We start from the raw sequence: 19,867 nt of genomic DNA, 5'->3' as shown, positions 1-19,867 counted from the left end.
AACAGCCTTCCAAGACAGATCATAGTCGTCCATATTAGGTGAGACAAACTAAGGTCGCCCCTAACCTGCAAGGCAGGGCCCTTGTGGACAATTTCATAAGCATCTTTAGTATTGTAAATATACCCCTATTCTGCTGTCTATCTGTTTGAACAGGTGGGAGATGGAGGATGCTTTTCATGGTGGGCATCCAGACACTCGATAAGAATGCTTAGAACCAGCACTCAGGATCGAAACAACATCAAGGATCAGATGGTCATCGGTATCGTAAGTGGTCGGAAGTTGTGGGTTATAAAGAAGAGTATGTTCTCCTTTCAGGAGAGGCAATGAAATCTATGGTGGTAGTGTACATTCCGGACAACCAGTATGACGAATGGATGAAAACCTTATTCGTGGACCCTCATTGCTTGTTTTGCCGGTGAGGAAAAAAGAAAGCCAATGGAGTTTTCACTTTATCTTTGAAAACCTCAGCAGAATGTGGTCATCCATCAAGGATATCTATTTCATTCCAGGTAAGAACGGTTTGTTTTTCATCAAGGTTTCTAATGAGGAAATGAAGGTGATCGTTCGCAAAGGAGCACGGAAACTAGCAGGACGTACATTGATTGCCTGTAAATGGACGTCTGGATGGAGTGGAAGCTTGTTTACTTTTCAATGCTTCTTCAATGGATTCGTCTTCCAGATCTTTCTATTGAGTTTTGGTATGAAGAGTTTTTTTAGGGTCTTGCAAAGCATCCAGTTCATAAGCAGATCAGACCAAGAACCTGGTCAAAGCTTTATGTGCAAGAATCTCCTGTAGAATTGGTGCTTTTTTAGAAGACAATTGCCCCACTAAGATAATACCCGAGTGCATACCTTCAATACTTCTGGTACTGAGTAGGTTAGTGACCACGACATAGCTATCTTGAACAACTTCAGGAAAAAGAAAAGTCTTGGAGAAAAGACTCATCTTTTAAACCATATAAGGCAGCTAAGGTTTTTCATACTAAGAGTGCAAGGTAACTCGCCCATCATAGGCGGCCACATGTCACTAGCGTCCCATCACGATTGGATCAAACCAAGTTGGGTCAATCCAATCCAAATTCAAGTCCAAGTTCATTGTTAGTTTAACAAGCCTAAGATCTAATGCCCTTTCAGCCCCTTGTCCTCTATCTCAACTCTTCACAATTTATACTCAATGAGTTTTTTTAAAGACAGATCAATTTATGACCAAACATTTTTCATAAGGTAGTTTTTTCCTTTCAAAATGCTTTGTCAAAAAACTAGACCAAAGAAAGCTATGTTGGACAAAACATTGGTTTAAAGATGTATAATTTTGAGCCCAATAACAACAGAATCTGCATAGAGCCTATAAAATTCTCCCCTATTAGAGAAATAAAGATATTGATCTGTGAAAACGTTTTCATAAGTAGGTTATTGATTATGAATGGAGAGTCTGATTTTTCTCTTGTTCCTCGTATTGTGTGGATGGCGGGTGTCTCTAAATCTTATAAAGAAGTTCCATCACCATCTACAACGAATCCCATTGGCAAAAAGGTGAAATCTAAGAAAGTGTGGAGGAAGAAAATTTGTCAATAAAGCTTCCACTAGTAATCGCTTATGACTAATTTAAAGGAGAACGTTGCGACTAGTCAAACCAATAACGTGTCTAAAGAGTATTGATTCTCAGGACAAGGATGTGCCAATTGGTGCAAGTCCTGATTCTATGCCTAATTTGAAGGGGGATGTGGATTGATTCTTTTCTTTTCTTTTCTTGTTGAAGATGAAAGAACCCTCACTGATAACCGGGTCACCAAGGGGCCTGCTGCCTCCCTGCAAGGTAAAACTCTGGGTTGGGGACACAGACCACCCCAGCCTTACCTGCAACAGCAGCCCCATGTGACAGCGGGGTTCGATCCTGGCCCTTCAGCTTGACAAAGGACCTTGTTTACCACAAGGAAAGTGTTGCTGGGTCATCCTACGAGAATATGATAGGGCAGATCGGATCATCATCATCATCATCATCATCCAGATCCAAAACAAAGTAGAAGAGGATCTCTTGAGGGGTCCAACAACAGTCTTGTTTGGGAGTTCTGGATTGTGATAGTTTGTGGAAGGATACACCACCTGACAGGTTCCATTCTATGTTTGATATGCGAACTGTAATGTATTATCATCTGTCCTGGTAAGGGTCTGCCTAACCACAGCTTGCTCATCCAAGAAAGAAAAACAATTCAATTAAGAGTGGATCTGAATGAACTAATCTAAACCGAGTCTTCTCCTTCTTACTGGTTTAACTTCACAGCTTGACTATTAAAGAAAAGGGAGGGGGCGGATTCAAATTTGGTCAAACTCAAGGCGGATAGATTGCTAACCTAACAATTAGGTCACTGTCAGTGCACATCTCCATGTGGTAGGACGTTGCAAGTTCAAAACCAGTGGTGTGTTAAATAATAACTGGTGGGGTCTGCCTAACCCCAGCTTGCTTTTAAAAAAAACAAATAAATAATTAGGCAGAAAGCTAGGGATGGCAGTGGACTGGGGTGGGGATAAGGTCTCTACCCCCGCCTCGTCTCAAAATCCTGCCCTCCATGGTTTTAATTTTAACTTTCATGCCTGTTTCATGTCCTCCATCCCCTGTCTAAACGGGGTGAGGTGGGACGAGGCCCTGTTTCCCCTCGCTCCATTGCCATCCCTAAAGAAGGATTGGGACGGAGACGGAACAGGGGAAAAGCACAAGTCCATTCCCCGGCTCCGTCCCCAGTCCAAACGGGGCGAGAGCCCATTTCCCCGATCCACTGCCATCCCTACAAAAAGCTGCATAAATTAGTATGTCTAGATATTTCTCCCACACTCATCCATGGCTGGACCAACTCAATGTAGGTCGAGTCAAGTTAAAGGCTACCAAGGACATGGCCATATGCAGAAGCCCTATGGCTATTACACAGGCACAATGACAGAAAAGAACTTTATCGCCAAAAATTCTCTTGTTGAGCTTTCAAAAATTTTGATTCTAGAATTTAAAACATAATAATGCAGAAAAAATCAAATTCGTAAACAAATGAGATTTTTTTCGCTAGATTTTCCCAGCAAAAAGTGATAATTTCTAGCCGTTTTTGTTTTGTTTTTTTTTTTTTCTTTGGTGGAATATTGCAATATTTTCACGACATTTTAAAAATAATGCAATTCTGCGAAAGTACACAAATTGATGCAACCAGTGAACCGCAATCGTCCATCTTAGAGGTGGAAGATGAAAGATATCACAAAAATCCAACCTAAGCACGTCTTATAACAAAAAACAAAGAGAAATAAAAAAAATGGACGAGAAGCTAAAACACAAAGAAAAAAGGACGAGAAAAATTAAGCGATCGCAGTGGGATTCGAACCCACGACCTTTAGATCCGGAGTCTAACGCGATATCCACTCCGCTATGCGATCGATACATGTTTTTTTACTCCTCACATCCATACCTCTCGTTCAGCAAGGCGTTTGTCTTATTCGAAAACGTGAAAGAGAGCGGGGGGGGGGGGCAGTGTCCACATCAACGGCAAGATCACAGCCACAGACACGACTCGTACCCGGGACCGAAACTACTCTGCCATCGAGTGCCCAAAGATCAAAAGGATTGGGTGCAACCTAAAAAAACAGTAGGTTGAAGGGTGCAACCCTTCAAGGGAAGGGGCGTTTTCCCAATAGATGCAACTCAAGTCCAGCCTTCTACAGATTTTATAAAGATACACATCAAACAAAAGAGCATATACAGATGTACACACAGATATGTACAGAGAAATACAGAGATCGAATAGAAAGTGAGGCTGTGAAGGAAAAACTGCATTCTTGGTGATTCCCAGCGTCACCGCGCACTCTCCGATCTTACACTTCTTCACCTTCCTCATATATTTAACATTATAGTGGTAACAGAGCGCAGATCGACAGAACCCTGTCGTCTCTTTTGCGTTCGAAGGAAGTCTCAGAAAAAATCAAACAAGGGATTTAAGCCAAAAAAGCCAGTAAATTTCTTTTTTAACAAACAGTGATCAAATCAGATAAATCCTATTTGTGTGAGGAAAGCATACCCGGGGGCCTCAACAGTGCCTGGAAACCGAAGATCGTGCAGGGTTCTCCGACGAACAGTCGTCGGTGTTTCCTGAAAAACAAAACAACAATGAAAGAGAGAAAAGAAAAAATCCTTGAACGGAATTTTTAGCAAGGAAGAAATCGATCACGGACTGATAAAATCACCGGTAGAGATCGATCTCCAGCTGTTAAATCATCGGCAGAGATTGATCGCCGATCGTTAAAATCCGGCAGAGATCGATCGCCGACCGTTAAAAAAAACCCGGCAGAGATCATTTACCGGTAGATAAAAGCCTCGATATAAGATCCAGCACAGATCCGTGCACAGCCAGATAAAAGCCCCGTCCGGAAAGCATTGTGCAGGGAAGAGCACCGTGCGGCCGGAAACCACAGTGCAGGAAAAGCACCGAGTGGCAAAAAAATCGTGAGGAAGGAGGCAACCTCAATCGCCGTGTTTCCGGCAGGTTTAACAGGCGGAGGATCCGAATTCACCGGCGCAGGGTGGTGGTAGATCAAGCAGGGTTCGGCCGAGACCCTCCGCCTCTATCTCTCTTTCTTCTCTTCTTCTTCTTCTTCTTCTTCTTCTCTCTCTCTTTGCTTGCTTTTTCCTTTCTCCCTTTCCCTTCTCCTTTTTCCTTTGCTTTTACGTTTTACGAGGGAAGTTCTGTTTCTTTAAAATAAAGGTTGTATCTTTTATCATTTACAGAAAGGGATCTTTTTTTCTGAAATATCCAAAAACAGTCTTTGTTCTGTTGAAAAATCAGAAAACGGGTTCCATTTATCAGAAATTAGGAAACAGTGGTTATATTGTTTCGAAATTACAGAACATGAATAAACTTTCTGTAAATTACAGAATAGTGATTATATTTTTCTGAAAAACACAAAAGAGTAGTTATTTATTAAAAAGATTGTTTAGCATTAGAATTAGTTGCTTAACTTTATTTTAGATTTGTTGCGTGATTAATTAGCAACTCACTTATAGAAATCTTCATTGATTAAAATCATAAAGCTCATATTAAAGTCCCAAAACAAAAGAAAGTGACTAGTGAATAAAATAATTTACTAATCTTATATTTCTTTGTTTTAGGATAGTGAAAAATGGCAAATAGAATCATCATGGCTAAAATATTAAAAACTGAGAAATCAAATGGCACCAACTTTAGCAAGTGGAGGAAAATGGAATATTTGTTCACTCATGAAAAGACTTTCTATGCCCTCACTTAGATGCAGCTTGTATTTATGTCTAGCAAGAATGACACTCTTGACTTTTATGCAAGTTGATTTAATTGCAGAGAAAATGATGAAAGCTATAAAGGAGATATATGATATGACCTTAGAACTCATGCAAAATGAAAGAATCTGGTAATGTCATAGATGCTATAAGGAACTTGCATTAGCTGAGAATGAAATAAAAAAAAATACAGATTTTAACTATATTGAATAACATGTTATCATCATGCCATGAGATTAAAATAGAAAAGTTTGATCCTGACAGAGCTCCCATTGCAACTAGCACTTGCACAAGAGCACATGCATAAAGATAGGGAGAAATTTCGAATGTGTATGCATCCAACTCTGGTCCTTCACAAGTTGTACACCCAAAAGCCCAAACATTCAAGAAATACAATAGATCTAAGTTTGCTAAGAGGAGTAATATGAAGAATAAGAATTCGTGACCTGCTCCTAAAGGAAATTGCTTTAATTGCGGAAAGCATGTACATTTCAAGATAAATTGTTTGAGTATTTCAAAGATAAATACTTCGTTGGAGTAGGCAATAGAAAGGTGTGAGATATTCTGCATAATTTTCAGTGATGATGATCTGCCATGATGGTGGATTGACTTGGGTACTACTCCTCACATAGCCAAGACAAAAGAAGAACTTGTTGAAATGAAGAAACTTAAACCAAGCAATCACAAGGTCTATATGGCGAACAATACATATAATGATGTTGTTGGTATTGGGACTTACATGTTGTATGTAGGGGTGTCAACATGCTTGGTTTATCCGTGAAGCAAATCCTATAGGGTTTGGGTATGGTGATAAATAAGAAGACCTGATTAAGACCCTGGTTTGGACCTGGAGGTTCGATTAATAGATGGACCCGAGTATAGTTTATGAAATTTTATACCATACCCGGACCCGGCCCGAGTTCTGATTAAGACCTGTATTTTTTCAATGTAAAAATGATAAAAATATGGTTTTACCAGGTATGCTGTGGGTTTGGTTCATCTAGTTTTTATCAGATTTGGGTATAGTTTTTCTTACAGTGGACCCGATTAAACCCAGGTTTGAACTTGTTACCATACTCGAAAAATTGATTCAAGTCTGGTTCTACTTAGGTCTGAACCAAACCCGAGCCATTGACACCCCTAGTTGTACATAGAAGGCAATAATTTATTATTGATTAATGTCTTGTATGTGCCTACTATGAGGCGAAATCTCTTATTTGTGTCTAACTTTATCAAAAGGGCTTCAAAGTCCATTTTCGTCTTGACAAAGTGACATGTCAGAAATGTAGAATAGTGAAGCTCAAGGGATGTTATGATAAGAGTTATCGTTTGTTTTGCCTGAATGTTGTACCTTATCATATGAATAAAAGAATTGATGTTTCTGAGTATATAGATTGTGCTTTAAGTGTAGATGCATATTTATGGCATTTAAGGTTAGAATACATTAATGTGAATAAAATGAAAAGAAATATGAAAATGAGTTTGCTACCTTTATAAAATGACTAGGTAGTAGGGTATCTAAATTATTGGCTATTGTGCATATTGACATTTGTAGACCCTTAACAGTAGTTATTTCTACAAAGTTGAAGGCTCTAGAAAGACTTAAGGCATATAAAAAGAAGTTGAAGGGTTATTAGGAAGAAAAATCTAAATTTTTATATTTGATAGAGGTGATGAATATAACTTTGATGAGTTTAAGTCTTACTATAGAAAACCTCTCATACAACTATATCTTATACACCTAAGCAGAGTGATGTAGCAGAAAAAATGAATAGAACTTTAATGGATATGACAAGATCCATGTTATGTGGTGTGACTTTTAGCAATGGTATTTTTAAAACATTATTTTGTCATTGAAAGCGTTTGAAAAATTGCCAACCAAGTAATAATACCGATTTCCCACGTAGGTGGTGAGTCAGATCGATCAACAGGAAACATGATATACTCAAATTAAAACTAAACTTTGCACTTTATTGATATTGAACTTGTTCAATTACAGAAAATATTACAATTAAAAGTAAATTGAACAAGAACAAAAAGAAGTCACGCAGTGACTTAAGCACGCGAACACAAGGGCATTTTCATCAATTCACTAATAAAATACGATACCACGTGGACGCAATGCTCTTTATCCGCAACTTAATATCACCTGCATGACAAAAATGAAGTTAGTAAAACTATTTACATAAATAGAAATGACTATTTCTAAATTAATTCTAAAATTAATCGCTAACCTAATTCTACGTAAAACGAGAAATTATCAGAGCTAATTCTCTAAACTAATTAACCTAATGCTATAATTAACTCTAAACTAATGTTACAAACCTAATAAAACACTAAAAAATAGAATTAGAAAAACTACGTAAAATGAAAAATGACTATTTTGCCCCCACGCTACACGAAACACTAATTTCTGATAGGCAGTCGAAAATTGAATCATAGATGACTCAAACAGAGTCCGATTGGAGTGATTTTTGTTCTGTTGTATTTTTGACAGAATCAGAAATTCAGCGAAGCTTTCGAATTTCTTATCTTTTCTGGGAGCTTCGGATATAAGTGTTACAAAATCAGATAGAATTATGAAATATACCCATCTAGAAAATCCAGAAAGGTAGCACATGTTAGGCTACATTGTTTAATGCAACCAAATTAGACTTGGATCATGATATGCTACAAGGTCCAAATCAGGCAAGCATTTTATTAGGTTGGGTCGGAATCTGTTAAAGAAAGACTGGGTCCAACTGAAAGTGTGACCTGGTTTTGCATTACATTGAAGGTGAATAGTGGGTGCAAGTTTTATCCATGGAAATCACAGAAAACATAATAGTGGGTGCAAGTTTTATCCGTGGACATCAACTAAGATCCTTATTTTAATTGTGTTGAAGATGCAATGGTCCTACTCCTATCACAATCCAAATCTGAAACTGGGTTGGGTAAACATAAAGATTAGCATGTGCTCACATATAATAAGTCCTTTTATCTCATCGTCAAGCACATCAAGTGGCTGTAGTTTAGTGGTGAGAATTCCACGTTGTGGCCGTGGAGACCTGGGCTCGAATCCCAGCAGCCACATCTTATTACTCTTTTTAGGTTTTCCTCTTCGCTAGCGCTCTCTCTCAAGGAAGAAAAAAAAGGGAGAGACCCACGCTCTTTATATCTCTCTTCTTGGATCTAGAATTTCATAGACTTGCTATCACTGTATCAAACTTTTTGGACGATTCGTGACTTTCGTACACGAACTATTGGGGTATCTGAATTTCAAACTGGGAGTTGCCATGATATATATATATATATATATATATATATATATATATATATATATATATATATATATATATATATATATATATATATATATATATATATATATATATATATATTATAGAAGACAATCTAAAAAGGGCTACTGTGCCCTTTTTTACCTTTCATGATGGATTGGATAATATGAAAAGAGAAATCATATTGAAACGTATTTTTATTGATCAATATATATATATATATATATATATATATATATATATCAACCTTCATCTGTTTATATCCTCACATCTATGGGTTGCTGTACCGGCAGTTGCTTTGACATAATACAAGGTGTGAAACATGAAGTCTCTTCACCCCAGGAACAACTGTAGTGTTTATCAAAAGAACTATATTCTTAAAAAAATCATTGTATTATGCATCATAACTGTGAAACACAAAAACAAAGAAAAAAAAATGGCATCCATTAAGCTTCTGCTAAGACAACCTGTTTCCCATAATGATACAGAAGTTTTGATGTTCATGGGATGATTAGATGTACTTATGAAATCCTTCAATTGATACAGATTTTATATATGTTTCATTAGTTGCTTATGAAATCCTTCAATTTCACTCACAAGGGCTTCACTCATATGGTAGAGGGAACTTGTGAATTCACCAAGTTAACAGGATGTCACAAGTTAGAAATGCATGGGTGGTGTCCCTTGCTGCAAGGTGGAAAATAGGTGTACTCCCGGGTGGGTAGGGGGGACCTCAAGGGTTTTACTAACCAGAGGCAAGACAATGTGTTGAATTATCAAAAAAAAAAAAAAATCCTTCAACTTCTATATGATCAAGATTTGGTCTCTGGGCATATGAGGGCTCCACTCATCTGGCAGGACCGACTCGTGAACATTACCAAGTAGATGGGTTTCGCAAGTTCAAAACCAACAGGTGCATGTCCCTTGCCATGGGGCTATAGTTGATTGTACTCTCTGGAGGGCAAAGGGGACCTTGAATTTTATGCCAATAAACCTAGCAAGGCAGCTTTTTTTCTTGATTATAAAAAAAAAAAGATTTGGTCTCCACAAAAAATTATTTAATAAAAGTCTGCCAGACTGCCACTCTATGGAAAGAGTTTTGAACTTTGTGGGAGAACAGGACCTGAACACTTATTCTCATAACGTGAACTGTGGAATTGTTCTGCCCATTGTCCAATTTGCAGGCAAGAGTAAGAATCATGGATAGACAGTTTAGAGACACACCACCTTGGTTCACATTAAAAATCTTTAGGATGCATATTCCAGTTCTATCAAATACACAAGGAGTCAACATCCTATAAAACAGCCTTAGGCTGGTCAAGCAGATGAACGGTTCACAAGAGGTCACTAAATTGAATGCAATGGATTCATTGGTGTTAGCACACAATAAAATAGACAAAAGTGCTAAGAAAAAAAAAGAGTTGATACAGGGAAGTACAAATTTCGCACTTCAAGCCTGTGTCACACACAGCTAGTATTTTGAAGAAACAACAGAACAAAAAAAAAACAAAAATTTTCAATAACAAATGAAATTAGAGAAATAAAGCAAGAAAGTACCATATTTAACACTAATTGAATTCATTTCAAGTTTGATTCCAAGAAAAAGAAGAAATGCAGAGTCCCTTGATCTTGATGCACATATTATTAGTTCACATTGTTTAATACAGGATGTGGTATGTAAGACAACTCAATTTGTTGACAAAGCTGCATAAATCACGCAGATAATAGTCAGGCCCTTAATGTGTATGATCATAAAATCTGGATACTAGCTAATAATCAGTTGCTGGTGAGCATGGATTGGGTGAATTAGCAGTCCCTTGGCTTTGGTCCTGCATATTCAGCAACAACGACAAAGCCATCAAGAAACTGTAACATCAAAACCATAAGATGAGTGAACTAACAACATTAGAATACATAAGAAAGATCCAGCTAGACAATATTCACCAGGGTTGTGGGTTACAGATGCATGTGCCCGAGTGGCCAAAAGGCCCCAGTATACTGGGGTAGGATAATCAGAACTAAAGGATCCTGTTACACAATGGTACTCATGGCCCTAGTTCATCACTTGTAACCCAAAATTGAAAAACCCAGTACTGTAGTGCAGTCTAGTCATTTCCCTGCCAGTAAATGTTTAATAGCTTAGGCTTGTGAAAGATACCCTTTATAGAAAATGATATCTTTTGGCATCATTTTGAGTGTAAGCCCATAAGAGCATCCATCAAGCCTCCCTTAACAAAATTGCTTGTTAAACATAAATGTCCTAATGAACAAGATCAGACCTGGCCATCCATGTCCTTTATACCCTGCTCTGCCTCTTCTAGCCTTGCATATGTAAAAAATCCATATCCTTTTGAATAGCCATATGTTTGATCAGTTACCACTTTAGCTGAAAATAACATCAGCAGATTACTATCTCATGTATTGCAGGTGATGTCTTAAGAGTGAACAGCCTGAGAATGAAGATCAAAAGAAACAATTACCTTGAAGGACTTGGGCAAACTTTGAGAAGGCCTCTTTCAGTTTCTCAGGTGTTGTTCTCTTATTGAACCCTGATGTACGCAATCCAGAACACTAATGCCATTTAGGGGTGTCCCTTCAACTCTAGGTTCTCCAGAAAGATGAAAATGATGATGATAGAATTTGCAGCCATGGTCACCAATCACTTGTTGCAGTAGCTTCACATTTCTCATTAAGTGATCAAACTCATGCCCTCGTTACTGACATTTTTTGATCTTTATATGCAACACAATAGTTTTGCTATAGAAAAGAAAAATCATAAACTTCCAATATTAACAGGCCTTTCAGTGTAACTTCATGTCATCTTGATAAACTAGAAGTTGGATATAAGATTTAATTATGGTTTCTCTTTGTTTGTCAAACATCATTCCATATAAACATGAAACATACATAGTTCGTAATGCAACAGATGCGCCCATGTTGACACCTAGATGAATAATTTTGGTGAAGAAAAATAAATGTAGATGAATGTACACTTCAGAGAAAAACATGTCACTAATAATGCACCCACTTTATACAGTATTTGTATCCACTTTATACATTTACATCATCTATAAATTATAACACAGTTGACACTTCGTAGACAACTATATGCCACGTGGCTCATCAAACCAAAATGTAATAATTTATGTATTGCTAAATCTAAAAAGTGGATGTTTTACAGAATATAAAAATCATAGTTGAAGGTTGCATCTTCTCATAGATGTACTTGACATGGCTTGTTTGATGGGAATCATGTTTTTTGGGACATCACAATAGGTATTTTTAAGCCATGAAATTTTGGAACATTATGAGCTGTTGATTTTTTAAGATCTTAAAAAACATAAAAATCATAGTTGTAGGTTGCATTTTCTCATAGATGTACTTGACACAGATTATTTGATAGGAATCATGTTTTGGATCATGTTTTTTTTTTTGGACATGGGTTTTTTTAAGTCATGAAATTTTGGAACATTGTGAGCCATTGATTTTTTAAGATCTTAAAAACATACATGTATACGGTAATCACATGATCCAAGATGTTTTTTGCTAAATAATGATTGTAGATCATATCTATGGGGTCTTTATCATTGAAAAAAAAAACACTCAAATTTTGACAAAATTGAAGCTTCTATTAGGTGGGAGTAGGGATGGCAGTGGACCAGGGGACAACTGGGCTCCGCCCCGTTTGGACCGGGGATTAAGAGCATCAAATGGGGATAAAGGTTAAAATCTATCCCCCTGCGGGAATGGACTTACGCTTTCCCCCACCCCACCCCATCCTCGTCCCAATCCCCACCTTGCCCCGCCCCGCCTGTCCCATCCCCAATCCTTCAAGTGATGACTATAGACTGAGGGAAAACGGGGCTCCGCCCTAACCGAGGATGGAGGATATGATACGGGGATGGAGGCGGGGGTGGAGGTTAAAATCCATCCCCGTGCGGACCATCCCTAGGTGGGGAGTAGGAACTCCCGGAGCACCCTATCATTACTACTACGTGCAGAAATGTTAAATGAGAAAACAGTGGACTCTAAGCATTTAGGAAACTTAAGAAACAGGTATTAAATTATTAACTCAGTTGTATACAAAATAATGTAAAAAATATAAAGGTATGGGTCAGGTCTAGTTTGGCAAATCCTAATAAGACCTATGATTTTTCTTCTTATGGTAGGTCAAGTCGAACATGAGTCCAGACCCGGTACCAAAACAATTATTCAGATCCAAGTCTGGATCCTCTCAAGTTTTTTCAGGGTCGGACCCCTTGATACCCTACTTTTAGTTTTAGTTAAATATATATTTTAAGTTTTGTTTAATGAACTGAAAAAACAAGAAAAAACAAGAAAATAATAGGAATGAGCTAGAAATTATAAGCAATTAATTAAAAATAAAAAATAATTAAAATAAGTAGAAGTAAACAATTTGTCATGGGCTTACTTCTTAAATAAGTCACTGAAGCGAGACGGTTCTTCTTTGCCACCGCAAGCCTTTTGTTGCTGCGAAAGCTGAGACTGCAAGAACATGGAGGAAGTCACCCTAAAGCAATCACAGGTAAAACAATTAGTTATCTGAGGAATTCTCTCTCTCTCTCTCTCAAAGGAAACACAGATTTTTTCCCTCTCTCTCTCATTTTTTCCCTCTCTCTCTCTCTCTCTCTCTCTCTCTCTCTCTCTCTCTCTCATGTTTCTCTCACTCCCCAACCTTCAGTGAAAACATGGGGAGGAAGCCCAAATCCATTCATCACCAGTATGTCCATCTCCCACGCCAAGCAACTCCATGCACGCATCATCACCACCGGCCACGCCCAACATCACCTCTCCCTCGCCAAGATCCTTTGCTCCTACGCCGAATCCGACCCCCTCCGCCCCTCCACCGCCCGCGCCCTCTTCGACCGCGTCCACCTCCCGGCCCTCTTCCTCTGGAACACCATCATCCGCGCCTACGCTCGCTCCGACGAGCCCCAAGAGGCGCCGGCCCTCTTCGCGCGCTTGCTCCGCCACGCCGAGCCCCCGCCGAATGCGTACACGCTCTCCTTCGTCTTCGACGCCTGCGCCAAGGCTGGTTTCGACAGCCAGTGCCTCCACGGCGTCGTCGTGAAGCTCGGCCTCGAATCGAATGTGTATGTTTTGAACGCCATGATGCACGCCTTCGACAAAGGTGGTGAATTGGAGTACGCACGCAAACTGTTCGACGAAAGTCCTCGACGAGATATTGTATCTTGGAACATCATGATCGGCAGCTATGTTCATGGTCGTCGCCTCGATGAAGCTTTGATGCTTTTCGAGGCGATGGAAGAAGAGGGTGTGAAGGGGAACGCGATCACGGTGGTGAGTTTGCTATCGGCATGTGCACAGTCGGGGAAATTGGAGATGGGGAGGAGGGTACATTGCTATATGGATAGCAACGGAATTCGTTCCAACAGCATTGTCCAGAACGCTTTGATCGATATGTATGCAAAATGTGGGAGTATTGTGGAAGCGCGTAGGGTTTTTGATGGTATGCCATTGAAGAATGTAATTACGTGGAATTCGATGCTATCGGGCTATGCCAGAGTTGGTTTGGTTGATACTGCACGCAGGCTTTTCGACGAGATGCCTGAGAGAAACGTCATATCTTGGACGTCCATGATGACAGGCTACGTTCAAAACGAACGTCCTCTCGACGCACTTTCGCTCTTCCAAAAGTTACTACCTGAGGGAATTGAACCAGATAGTGTGATGATGGTGAGCGTGCTCTCTGCTTTTGCTGATCTAGGATGCTTGAATCAGGGTAAATCGATCCATGCCTGTTTGAACAAGAAAGGCATTCATCTGACAAGTGTGCTGGGGGCTTCTTTGATAGACATGTATGCAAAGTGTGGCAGGGTAGATGTTGCACTTAGAGTGTTCAATAGCGTGATGGAGAAAGATGTTAATCCGTGGACTGCAATAATCACTGGGCTTGCAATAAATGGCCAGGGAAGGGCATGTCTCAGTATGTTCTCTAGCATGGAACAATCACAAGCAGTACCAAATGCAGTAACATTTGTGGGTGTGCTTTGTGCATGCAGCCATGCAGGATTAGTGGATGATGGTTTCAGATACTTTTATCGAATGCGAGATATCTATGGGATTGAACCGCAGATAGAGCATTTTGGTTGTATGGTCGATCTTCTGGGACGTGCAGGGCGCCTGGACGAAGCTCAAGATTTCATAGAGAAAATGCCAATCAAACCCAATGCAGGCATTTGGGGTGCTCTCCTAGGTGCTTGCAGGATTCATGGCAACGTCGAGGTTGCCGAAAGAGTTGCAAGAGTCCTCATTGACTTGGAGCCACAACGCGGTGGCTGTTACGTGCTTCTGTCTAATATATACGCTGCTGCAAATAAGTGGGAAGATGTTAGCAAGGTCAGGAAGATGATGAAAGATCTAAAAATTGAAAAGGCTCCGGGATGGAGTTGGATTGAAGTGGATGGTACTGTCAACCAATACTTCGCTGGTGAGCAGAGCTACTTGCAGAATGCTGAGATGATTTTGATGTTGGAAGAGATTAGCAGGAAGCTGAAATCTGTGGGGTATGTTCCACTTACTAACCAGACACTGTTTGACATAGATGAAGAAGAGAAAGAAGATGCACTCTACCATCATAGTGAGAAGCTGGCGATTGCATTTGGCCTCATGAAAACCAAGCCATGGATCACCATACGAATAGTGAAAAACCTCCGTGTATGTAGTGATTGTCACTCTATGACGAAGCTGGTCTCGAAGGCTTTCAACCGAGAAATCATAGTTCGCGACCGAAACCGGTTCCATCATTTCAAGCACGGGACATGTTCTTGTGGGGATTACTGGTAAATTCCTCCACATTCAGCGACCAGCTCGTCATAAGTCCTTTGCAGAATCCATAGCATAAAATGATATATTCCATTAAAGAAGGTGCTTGGCACATTGTCAGCATCCCTGTAAGAAAATCTGGAGAAAGTATTTGATCAGATAACAGACCTCAGTGTCATAGTGGTAGAACGCAGTTTCCAAGGAAATCATTTTCCTTGTATGCTGCTCACCAATAGCTCGGAGAGATCAAGCAAAGCACTTGCTACATGCTTAACAATGCTAGACAAAAAATAAGAAAAGCATTGTAGAATAATGCCGCCAGCCTACCTGCCACAATCATATTTGCTCCAGCCGTCGCCGAATGCCAAACAGCAATCAAGATTCAAAATCTGCATAGAAGCATAGAAGTACATCAGCATATTTGTTGTGCTGCACACCAAATAAGTTGCGTCTCCAGTGACAACGGTTCCCTACCAATGCGGAGACCATGCTCCCCTACCAATGCATTTTTTACTTCCCACGGCTTTGGCAGATGGTTTAGAGCGGGTCATCCGCAAAAGAATATAAGCAGTGACAGATCAATAGAACAGCTAATTTTGCAACATGCAACAGTTAATATGAGTGCTGTAATCCAAATTATATGGAGATTATGGCCATCTTCGTGCAGCAATTTCCAAATCCCTCGATGGGATAAAGATGAGAACCTTCGCAGAATGACAGGTCCAACCTACCTTCCAGTACAGAGATTGGTTTCTGCCTTTTTCTTTTTTTTGGAGATAACCAGAGAAATTTGTCCCCCTCACAAGTTCATTGGTGTAAAAAGCTCAGGTCCCCCCTTACCCACTGCTTTAGCCTTGCAGCAAGAAATGCACACCAGTGGGTTTCGAACTTGTGATGTCGATTCAGCTTGGTAACATCATGAGTTGCACATACCAGCTTGGTTAGGCAAATTAAACTTGATAGGTGTGCATCATTAAGGCTCTGTTTGGGAGCCGTTGTTGGGAAGAGCAATGATGAGTGACCAAATCGGTAGATTTAGCCATGACAAGGACATTGAATCCGCTGATTTTTAACGTGGTTGCCCCTCCCAATGCCGCTCTCAATTGATGGGTGTGCATCATTAAGGATCTGTTTGGGAGCCGTTGTTGGGAAGAGCAATGATGAGTGACCAAATCGGTAGATTTAGCCATGACAAGGACATTGAATCCGCTGGTTTTTAACGTGGTTGCCCCTCCCAATGCCGCTCTCAATTGCGTCTTCCCTCCCAAAGTTCTCAATCAATGGAGATTATGGGGATTTCATGAATCCCCCATCACATTGCCGCTCTCAACTATGGGTCCCAAACAGAGCCTATTTCCATTTCGGAATAGACCCTAATTTTATGACCTTAAAAACACAAGTACTCTCTAAAATAACATTTTGAATGGCATTCACATTGCAAACCCTTTAATAACTCAAAACATTTTGAATGACATTCACATTGGAAATTCTTTAATAACTCATTATTTACAATTTGAATCAATCAAATAATCGTTACAAATACATGCAGAAATAGCTCTAATCAAAGCTGTTCATGGCACTTTTACAATGACACAATTTGGCCATTAGATTATTTGAACCTACGTCTAAGCGAATGAAGGAGCTGTTCCAGCAAAACAGCAATGTTAGGGATAAAATGTCCGAGTATGCCTCTCAAAAAACTCTGCATAAACCTCGGCCACCAACCATGTGCAGATAAGAGCCATCTTCCAATGTATGCATGCTCAAATTGCCTGCAACATGGAGCTGTTTCACAGGAGGATAAATCCTCAGCAAAGGATAATGTATAAGCAAGAAGTAATCAGAGAGGGATTACCATGTTCACAAAACGATACCTGAATGTAAAAAAATGCAGTTCACGTGATTGGAATTAGTTGATGGCAGAAGAAGCAACAAACAATTATTTCAAGCTACGCCAAATGATTAACTGTACAATCTGGAGTTCAGCTGCTATACAAATTGGAAGGCACCTGCAACATAATGACAATCAAATAATTATAAGCCTGCTTCTACTATTCCAGTTAGCAAAATTTAAACATAAGCCAACATATAGAAGCTGCTCGTATCCTCAACCTTGCAACCACGTAGGTGCGCGTTTGCGTGATTGGTAGCTCAACCAGCCACCTCGAGTTTCTGAAGCAGCAGGACATACAATCCAATCCTTTGCATAATATATGTGATCAATGATCATCTTGCCGCATATGACTTCTGAAGTAGCAGCATGAAAAGCCCAAAGAACTCCCCATGGTTTTTCAGCACACCACGATACACTAATCATACCATATTTGTCAAGTCATATTTGGGCTCCAACGTCATTTGAAAGCTGAAGTATGCCACGCATATGAAGGTACGGATTCTCCAGTAGCTTTTCATTGTTGCTCTGGTGAATGAAAATGCACTATTTTAGTTTAGACTCAACTCAAGGCCAAAGAACTGTAAGCAGCATAACCAATAATTACCATACAGTCCCAAATATCAAAGCACTAAAAATTAGGTTAAAACACCATACCTGTTGTGCTTTGAATACAAGATCATGCAACATGCGCTGGTATTTTTCTGGTTCTTCTGTCATCATCCTCTGGAAGAACAAACTTGAGCATCTTTGCGAAATTGAAAGAAAACAAACTAATCCTTGAGATAACCAGAGAAAGAAATGACAACACACCTTCAAAAGAAACGCTGAAGTGTAATATGCCACCCTTGCATCTGTATCATCCAACAATCTCCTGCCAAGCAGCATAAACACAAATAACTAGAGGCACTATAAATCCAGAAATTTCATACTAAGTGGACATAAAAAGTAAAAAATACCTGAAAAATTCTTCCCCTCCAAAATCCTGAAATGCAGCAGGGTCAGCAGTGCATTTACCGATCAAAAGCAAGAGAAGAGCTGCACGCATATCAGATGCAGATCCTGGTAAAATTCCCCTTCCTTTGCTACCAACAGAAACACCAAGTGCAATATCATCTGTTGCCGCACTAGCAAGTTGAATCAATGGCCAAAAGAATAAACCTGTAGAGACACAGGCTACCAATTGCATCGGAACACTAGCACGTCCACTCAACAGCATAGCTGCCAGTGATCCAGTCTCGCTATCCAAACATGAATCAGTGTAGGATTTGTTTTTGCCATCTCCAAGAAACTCAGCTCCATTGTGTGTCTTCCCTTGTAGATGAAGGGATGCATCTGCCTCAAACCTACTATTTCCAGCTGGACCAAAATAGAAGTTACTCGCCCCAGTGAGGTCTCGAAAAGGTGAGTGATCAGAACCAGTTGCTGATTCAAGGGAGGATCTCAGACATAATTGAGAAAATAGAAGATCACACATCTGGTCAAATGATAGCAAGGTCAGATTATGTAAATTAAGATTCAAATGACAATAACAAGGTCAAGTTATGAAAATTAAGATTTGTGAATCAAGTTATGTAAATTAAGATTCGTGAAGAAAAAATACATGTTCAACACACATACATACAAATGGATACAGACACATACGTATGTATGTATGTATGTATGTATGTATGTATGTATGTATGTATGTATGTATGTATGTATGTATGATCTAATGAAGCAACAGAAAACTGAAATTCTACAAAACCTCCATGAGAGCACTGACTACAGAGCAGAAAGAATTTCTGCCTTGATCAGGAACTAATGGCAGATGTGCTGATCAAGGCAGCAAATAATGTTGCTTTATAAATGTATTAAACGAGCATCTTTGTTGCCTATTTTACTAAAAACATTTGGGAGCAACGTCAACTTAAGCAATTCCTGCTTTGCATACAGATTCAGTTATATATAAAAGATAAGGTCATGACATCATTTACTGCTTCCAATAAGTTCTTCACGTCATTTAATGTTCCCAATACATCAAAGACAGTTTCAAATCCCATTAGGAGCATTTTCCAGCTTGATTATTAAAAAGAAAATATACATGGTTTCAATTTTCTGATAGTATCTTGGGCATTCCACTTTCTCTAGCAAAGCGCAAACAGTTTTCTTTGACATGCAGAAAATTAATTTCCTTAGAATTTCCCCCTTTTGAATGCATCTCAAAGCAGTTAAAGCTCATTTTCCTCCAGCTTTATTTCTTGTCATATTGAGGCATCATATCTGCTACAATGCACACCATTTATTTTTGAATTTTAACATCACAGTTTCATCTTGTGGTCAAACCGTCTGAAAGAACAAAATCATTCATGGCACTCGATGCATTCTAAACTTGAGAACCTTCTTTGTCTATGTTTCGTTGATTGCACAGTACACACTGACCTATTGGTAATGATTATGCAATTAAAGGTTGAGAAGGATGTTCTCTTATGGATTTCAAAACAACGCAGATACTTAATCATACTTCTATCACTGCAATCTACCGTACTTATGACTAATGCAAATCCTCTATGAGAAGGGAATGCAGAATATACCAAATCTCAAATTCAAACCTTAATTTCCTCTCAT

General features: G+C 39.3%; 1 protein-coding gene, 2 non-coding genes and 1 pseudogene across 6 annotated transcripts in view; 2 read left to right on the top strand and 2 right to left on the bottom strand.

The window, feature by feature from the left end:
- Positions 1-3,341: 3,341 nt before the first annotated feature.
- TRNAR-CCG (transfer RNA arginine (anticodon CCG)) lies at positions 3,342-3,414 on the bottom strand. Its single transcript has one exon. It is a non-coding gene; the product is annotated as a tRNA-Arg (tRNA).
- A 4,870-nt stretch (positions 3,415-8,284) lies between these two features.
- Positions 8,285-8,356, top strand: TRNAH-GUG (transfer RNA histidin (anticodon GUG)). The gene has a single exon. It is a non-coding gene; the product is annotated as a tRNA-His (tRNA).
- Positions 8,357-13,087: 4,731 nt separating this feature from the next.
- LOC149839772 (pentatricopeptide repeat-containing protein At2g29760, chloroplastic pseudogene) lies at positions 13,088-16,260 on the top strand (annotated as a pseudogene). Its single transcript, XR_016431512.1, has 2 exons — positions 13,088-13,108; positions 13,265-16,260. The product of XR_016431512.1 is annotated as a pentatricopeptide repeat-containing protein At2g29760, chloroplastic pseudogene (transcript).
- A 564-nt stretch (positions 16,261-16,824) lies between these two features.
- The window catches only part of LOC149839771 (uncharacterized), a 74,913-nt gene continuing 71,870 nt past the window's right edge, over positions 16,825-19,867 (bottom strand). For 2 of the 3 annotated variants that reach the window (XM_090004223.1, XM_090004224.1), the window contains 6 exons: positions 18,220-18,737; positions 18,074-18,134; positions 17,918-17,986; positions 17,482-17,788; positions 17,244-17,378; positions 16,825-17,154 (listed from right to left, as the gene is read on the bottom strand). In XM_090004223.1, the coding sequence (XP_089860349.1) occupies positions 17,702-17,788; positions 17,918-17,986; positions 18,074-18,134; positions 18,220-18,737 (735 nt within the window). In that variant the 3' untranslated portion in view covers positions 16,825-17,154; positions 17,244-17,378; positions 17,482-17,701. Of the gene's footprint in view, positions 17,155-17,243; positions 17,379-17,481; positions 17,789-17,917; positions 18,135-18,219; positions 18,738-19,867 lie in introns of all 3 variants that reach the window. The other variant, XM_090004222.1, reaches the window with a different exon arrangement.

This window comes from Nuphar pumila, chromosome 4 (assembly GCF_984573655.1).
Source record: "Nuphar pumila chromosome 4, dmNupPumi1.hap1.1, whole genome shotgun sequence".
Lineage (NCBI taxonomy): Eukaryota > Viridiplantae > Streptophyta > Magnoliopsida > Nymphaeales > Nymphaeaceae > Nuphar > Nuphar pumila.
The sequence above is the reverse complement of the archived record's forward strand: the minus strand, read 5'-3'. Positions and strand labels throughout refer to the sequence as shown.